General features: G+C 50.7%; 1 protein-coding gene across 1 annotated transcript; it reads left to right on the top strand.

Annotated features, from left to right (window-relative positions):
• Positions 1 to 1,477: 1,477 nt before the first annotated feature.
• Positions 1,478 to 4,091, top strand: LOC128276057 (galactokinase-like; the record flags this gene model as incomplete). The annotated part of the gene is made up of 2 exons (XM_053014526.1): positions 1,478 to 1,667; positions 3,942 to 4,091. Coding segments are annotated over 2 exons (340 nt in total), but the record flags the coding sequence as incomplete, so codon positions are not given.
• Positions 4,092 to 7,452: the final 3,361 nt, after the last annotated feature.

Raw genomic sequence — 7,452 nt, 5'->3', positions numbered from 1 at the left:
CTAATCCTCTTGCATCGTGAGCCTCTCTCGGGGGAGAAGTGCGAGTGCGTCTATTATCAGCTCAGCGAATAATGCGTTCTTTATCGACAGTTCCCTAGCTGTTGCTCGTGTTGGTGGCAGTGTCTGGTACACTTCAAGCCGGGCATAATTCTTCTTATCGTCTACTTCGCACCGATGTCAACGGGCTAATCGGCTGAGTGATAGACACACCACGCGGCCAAGTATGGTAGTCGTGGAGCTACACTTAACACGGCTGGTTCTGGTGCAATCCCCCCGAAGGCTTAGCTTGTTGTCATGATGGTGTCGTAGTTGTGAATTGTCCGGCACAGACTGGAAGTGTTTATTGCACCGTGTAAAGACGGAGATCCGTCGCAATCAGTCAGTGGAAAGAAGTGATCGTAGCGTATCCCCAGGTCGTCCCGACATTAAAATGTGCGTTCACAAAGAGCACTCGTTTTTAAGGGAATTTTGTATCTTTCTGCTCGATTGTGCTCGAAATTGGTTGCCGCAACGCATCGCGCGTGATTAAATAATAATTTCCCTTCGTTGTGGTTTCTATTGATTCGGTTTCGCCGCTACTCTTTTTGTTGCTCGATTCAATGGAGTGCAGCTACTCCGAAGTGCGATCCACTAACCGTTTGTTGTATCGGTTTTTCACAATGTTTTTGCCCAACGCGCATGCACTTTTGATGAATGCATTGTGCGGAGTGCACGAAAGGCAAATAAAAACGCGACCCCAACGCAGAAACGCAGTAATTGCATTTAATTACGTCGGTTTTGTTCCCTAAAAACACACCGATCGACCGCCGCCGGACCGACTTTTCGCGGTCGGGGACGGCCGGTCGGCCAGTTGGAGCCCTCTGGTGTATTTGTTTCCGCTAATTGAAAACGAAATTGATCAGCACTGATTGCAGCCCGGGCCGGAGGTTATGCCGGCGCTAATCAAATCGAAGCCTGCGGCCACCACACACACACACAGAGGTCTGCGTTTGACAGCGCTTTGCAGCCATTTGGCCGATTATACAGAGCGTTCCAAACACACGCCATTCCGGTGTGCCACGTTGTTTCCGGTTGGCCGGGGAAAAAAAAGCCCGGAAGCCGGACGAGAAAATGGAAAGAAAATGGTCGAAAACGAATGGCCCAACAAACGTGAAACGTCACGCGTCCGGGGGGTTCGGTCCACCCAATAATCGCGCGCGTCACAATAATTCGATTCACTGCCGGTGACAAGCTGTCAATCAGTCCTGGGGGGAGGCACGGCGCTGCGTTAATTTCGATGCTGATTGCTTGTAATCTAATTTGTTTCCAATTTAGCTCAATGCAGACCCGGGGGGGTGGATATGATTAATTAACAAACAAAAAACCGCATCCACGTCGGCATTCTGGTTGCACTTTGTGAATTTAATCTTTAAAAAAACCGGAACCATGTGCCCCAATTTCTTACCGCTACTCACTCTCGCTCTCGCTCTCTCTCCAGGACCCAGCGGGTGGCGGACGGCATCGAAATGCTCTCGAGGGTGATTAGTTTGGATGAGGTTGTTAAAACATCAATCGAAACATTCCGCAACACGTTCGGTGCCGAACCGGACCTGGCCGCCTGCGCTCCCGGGCGGGTCAATCTAATCGGCGAGCATGTCGACTACAACGATGGGTTCGTCCTGCCGATGGTAAGTAGTAGCCGATGCCGTCCAGTCTACAGCGCAACCGGTGGCCGATGAGGTGAATTTTTGGGGTCGGTTGTTTGGGGCTCGCTCGCCCCGAAACGGTGTTCGGATCGGAAAAACCCTTGTATGTGACCCGTGTCGATGGTCAGTTGGACGGACGGATGGACGGAGTGGGTTCGAACAGGTGCGTCCCGACGATGATGGGATGGTGTACCGTTTAATTTTGAATGTTCCTGTACGAGAGTTTCGGGACGCCTCAAGTTGGACATCGCTTTCGTGTCGAATTACAGGACGCGCTGTGGTGGTGCGCAGTTCAAATCATCACCCTCAGATCGGGGTCCAGGTGTAATTAGTTGAGCGATGATTGCCTTTCCGGTGGGGCAGTTGACTGGATCGCCCATCGTGACAGTCATTAGTGCATGTGCATGATTGGGAAAATCGAAGCAAAATGTTGATAAAGCGAAATTAATAACGACGGTGCCCAGGAAGACCGGGTCGTGTGTCACCAGGAAAATTGCCGTTTCCGGTTTCAACCAGCCTTCAAAGTGGGCCGCCATTTTGGGCCGCAATTCGAGCCGATTATTAACGATGGCCTGGCCGGGGCCGCCGCTCGGTGTCAGACATCTGTCAACAAGCATGTCGCGAAAAGGGAAATCGACGGCCCGTTGTGAGGTTGTAAAACTGTTAAAACCCGGACCACCGACGGGGACCCAGCGGTGCCCTCGTCATTGGAATCGATTTATCAATCGACGACGACGACGACGACAGCGACGGTGGCCCTTGGTGTTATCGGTATATGGTCCTCGCCATTTATCGACAGCCATTTCGGGGTCGGTTGGCGTTGATTAAAGAATAACACTTGTTGGCGCGCACTTTTATCGCCGCGGAAGACGACAACGCGCCGTGCTTTCGCTGACAGGCGAACACAGGGCGGACATGCGTTACGGCTTCCGCCGCAGCCGGGTGTCCCACCGGGGTCCGTAAACATCATAAAAGAGTCGGGGTTTCGGAGGCCGGCGGCGATACCACCAGAGTGGAGTGATGTTTGGTGGGGGACATCACTCAGGGGTTAAGACAAACGGCACGGATCGGCCGACCGGGGGGATGGGCAAACACTTCAGAATCTTTACTCATTTTCTGGCGGGTTTTTATGGCCCTTTACGCTGAAAGCTTTATGGGGTGCCTATGGGTGTGTTTCCGGGATCCGATTGATTTTGCAGTAGAATCCCGGTTACGACGCAAGGTGATGATTATGACACGATTAGAGACCTTCACGGGAGATACGGATTGAGAGGGGAGTTTTTTCGACGACAAAAGCCGCGTTAAGAGAACAGACTTTAGTTTAACTAAATGTTTACTTACCGTCGGTAATTCGAAGGGTTGAAAGCTAGAAAGTAATGGAAATCGTTGACCGTTGTTGTGTTGTTGTGTGTCGTTGACCGCTATGGCTATGGTATGGCTTTTGAAATATGAAATAGCGTAAGTAGCCCGCTATTCAGATTTTTCGAACGGTGCGATGCAAGTCCAATGCCTACTATTCGCTAGCTAGAGCTGCTCAATGCTCGATCAGTATAACGAACCGGTAACGAACTGCTCGAAATAGTTTGGAACCGGTTATCGAACTGTGATGGATTTAATACACTTATTGCATTTATTTTTACCATTGTCAAAGATCCTTTTAATGGTCGATTCTTGGGTTGAACCCCATCAGGCCTCCATCAAGACTACCCCCGAGAGTTTATCTTTATAGACTATCAACTTCCTTTGGCTAACTCACGCGAGCACCGGAAACTAGCCGAAGCGGCGACTCCGGAACAGGATAAGACCAAACGGACAACGGACAAAGCATGCATTGGACAGTCGACTCCGGACGTTTTATTAAATTTTGATTCGAACACATTTAGTAATATTGCTGCTCGTAGTAGTAACATTTCGCGGAGTAGGGATTTTGCAGCCCAAAACTCAAACGCATCCGGAAGCGTCCGGCCTCGATGTGGACCCATTTCTTCTCCCAAGGCCCGTACCAAAAGTGACTGTTGCCTCTAACGCACGCACGCCCGTATCGAATGTTTATTAGAAAATAATTAATTCTTGCGGGCTTCCTGCTTTGCTGCACCAAAAACGCGAGCTCCGGAATTTGGCCGAAGGATCCGAGGCGTGTGTGGTGGCTTCGAACTGCCCCCGAACCGCCCTAAGCCTGCCAACCGTGGCCACTAATTGTTTGCTACCATTAATTCACCCACTCTCCGCTCTCTCTCCCTTCCTCCTTTTTCCCAGGCACTGCAGATGGCCACGGTGATCGTCGGCCGACGAAACGGGACCGAGTCGACGTGCGATGTCGTTACCTGCACCGACGGCTGCACCCAGGAAGACGCGAAGCGGGCCCAGTTCGACAGCAGCGCCATCGCGAAAGGATCGCCCAAGTAAGCCCCGCCACCGAAAATGCGCTGCAAGATGCGGTGCGGACCGGCGACAGGGGCGCCACCTATTTAAATCACCCCCGTTGGAGCCGTCGTTTGGCTTTCGGGCCGCCGGCGCGCGCCGGAACGCGTGATAGTTAATTAATTAGACGCCGTCGCGCGAGCGGGCGCCCCCTCATTTGCATATACGGGCCGGGGCCGGTCCCCGGTCGGCTCTCGATCATAAACGCATTATTTACAGCCCCTGGCCACCCGGGGTCCGGGGCCCGGGGCCCGGGGCCCGGGGCCCGGGGCCCGGGGCCCGGGGGTACTGACCAGGACGGGAGTTCGGCCCCGGCCGGTTCGGTTTGCATTGCAAAATGATAGCAAAACATAAAGCATGCCAACAGCAGCAGCAGCACGGGAGAGGTGCGGCGTGGGTCTGTGGCCGTCGCGGGTGTGGAGTGTCGGGGCCGGGACGACGACAGGACAAACATCCTGCCGCGGCACACACATGTCCGGTGCGTGTGAAATTCCGCACTGCAGTAGCCGACCGCGCGACCAAGCACCGGTTGTGGGTCCGCTCGCTGGTCCTCTCGCCGCCGCCGCGTGGACATGTTCCATGAGAGTACCCACCCCACCCCCGGTCACCCGGTCACCCGGTTCGTTCCGGTTCCGCGGGAGTTGTTAAGCACGCCCCGAAAACTCGCCATCGAACCGGAGCATCCGCCGGACGATCCCGGTGCCTTCCTTCCGTGTTCCGTTGGCATCTTTTTTGTCCGCCCGGTGGTCGTCCTTTCCGCGTCCCGGAAAAAAAGCGCTCTCCACATCCTGCCCGTGTGTGTATGTGGCATGTTTCTTTTAATTTTAAATTCCCCATTGCAGGACGCCCCGGACGGGCGCTTCATTTTCATATTCATGTATTTAAATTAAATAATACGACATCAAAACTCGCGGAAAATTCGCTCGCATAATGAATGCTTCGGCATTCGGGGTGTTCGGCATTGGCCGTTCGTGTGCATAATTCAGGTCCAAAGTTTCCTCTTATCGGCTCACCTCCAGGCGCCCACCGACCTCCGAGAGTGGTACTCCCGCGCGTGTTGCGCTCTTGTTGGCCGCCGGGGGTCTGGGTCCCTAAGTTCGGCGCACTCACCCTTGTACTTAGCGCTACCGCGTTAGCCCCTTCGATGGTGTTAAGCGATGTGGCCACGTGGTTTTTTATCAATCCCAATTTGTTTGTGTGCTTTTAACCCGGTGAGGATCGCCGCCGCCGCCGCAGTGGTGCTGCTGCTGGTGTGTTTTATGCTTATTTTCTGCCGCAAGTTGATTAATTTTGGCGCGTGTTGCGTCGGACCTTCGATTGGATGCGGGGTGGATTGGGGGCGAATGATTTGATTAAGTGTGAGAGAGTGTCCCGGGTCGTAAGTGGATTGGCCCGCGGGCTCGCAGAGGACGCGAATAGAAGCGATTATCTGCGATTAAGCAGAGGGCAGAGGGCGCACCCACCGGGGGAATCGGTTTGTTAATATGAGATGAGCAGCCGGCCACCGGACACCGTAAGAGTTGTGTATCCTGTAAATGAAATAAATTAGAACGAGACTCGTGCTCGAGGATAATTCGTTTGTTCTTACCGGGATCCTACTGGGACTTACCGGGAGAATGCTGATTTGAGTTGAATGTGCTCCTATCCTATCGACAGTTGAGGCTTCAGTGGAACAGATTGGGTTTTCACCCGTCCATATTGTTTCACGCAACATTTAGCTACAAAAACATTTCACAATTTATTTGTAAAACGGTTTTCGTCCCTTAAAACCTCAAACTTAACGCTACTCGAAACTGCTCGAATAGGCGAACATGAAGCAATGAGGCTCATGAGCAAACGTCGCTCCCATCAGAGTAAGCGAGGTTTAAATGATCTCGAATGGTTAGTTTGTAGTGTTTGGACTCGTTTACGCCGGTCACATAGGAAACAATAGAACCCTTTTTGTCTCTATTTCCTCGCTAATGCTCCTCGCTGATGGATTCTGCCATTCAGTCGCCTTGAAGTATCGAATAGCATTGGATGTGTGTGATGCAAAGTGTCCTTAATTAGTGCTTATGTCAACACCGACTAATCACAAGGCTTGCTGTGTTGCCAGTTACTGTAATTAAAGCATCCTTTTCTAAAGGAAAATTACGAGAAGACGAGACCGCGAATGATAAGCCATTTGATTTCATGAGATTCGCTCCAGCGATGATCAAACCACAGCATCATTGTTGAATGTTATGTATTTTACCATTATGCCGTATATTTACAAACCTTTTCACAGAAAGTTTCCAAATAGTTTTCATGCCACAAAATTAGAAAGCTTCATTTACAAAATTGGGATTCCATGTAAAATTGGAAACCCCAGACCAAAATGTAGTTTGAAAGTGGGGGCTTCGCATTCGGCAAACGTTTGTCCTGTGGCATTTATACTCGCCAGGAGTACGCGAGTACATTCCAACAAATTGACAGGTTTAAGTGAAGAATTCAAATTTTAGTACCTACTGCGGCTTATGGTCACCTGGATGGTATGTGCTGAGCTCGGTTTGGCCCCGTCAAAATGGTCAGAGCCCGGCGCAGCCCAAACCGCATTCACATCGCCGAAAAAGGACGACGACAAATAATTGACTTTTCTGAGCAGGGCTGGGGACGAGTGAACCAGGTTGGGCGGGAGTTTCTGACGGAACTTCACATGTAAAGCCATCGGTGTTCGTTGAGAATGAGACTGTTTTTAACACACAAAAAATGTTTATAAAATTTGAATGCGATTTTCTACATTGTTCAAAGTATGTGCCATTGCTAGCTATACATTTCTCCTATCTCTCTGCTAAATCGTGGATTCCCAGACGAAAGAATTCTTCATTTTTTTAAGTAAACTAATTAGTCATCCCATTTCGACTTCCTCGTAGAAAAACGAAGGGCTGCTCAGCCAATACGTGTCCCATCGATGAAAATGAATGATATTCGGAAAGAGCCAAGTCTGGTGAATAACGCGGGGAGGATAGCAGCTCCATCCAAGTGATTTGATATCCTGAAACAGTTTTGCTTTTTGGGCACATGGTCAGCTTACTTCACGGAGCCACCAGGCGCCTCCATTTAAAACTGGAACGGCTTTTTGGTCGTTTTTCGATCAATGCATGGTTCAAATTGATCATTTGTTGTCAGTAGCGATCGGAATTAACGTTTCCATCAGGTTTTAGGAGCTTGTGAAACACCACACCTTTCTGTCCCATCAGAAAGTCCGTTTTTTGGAGTCCTTCGACGCTTTTTTTTGTTAGGTCAAAATCGCCATTTTGAAATTTTTTAAACCATTTAAAGCACTGCGATCTTCCAAACACAAGTCTCGACAAGCATTTGGTGCGAT

The sequence above is a fragment of the Anopheles cruzii genome, unplaced genomic scaffold (genome assembly GCF_943734635.1).
Source record: "Anopheles cruzii unplaced genomic scaffold, idAnoCruzAS_RS32_06 scaffold00396_ctg1, whole genome shotgun sequence".
NCBI classification, from domain to species: Eukaryota; Metazoa; Arthropoda; class Insecta; order Diptera; family Culicidae; genus Anopheles; species Anopheles cruzii.
Note: the sequence above shows the minus strand (reverse complement) of the source record. Positions and strands in the feature narration are given on the sequence as shown.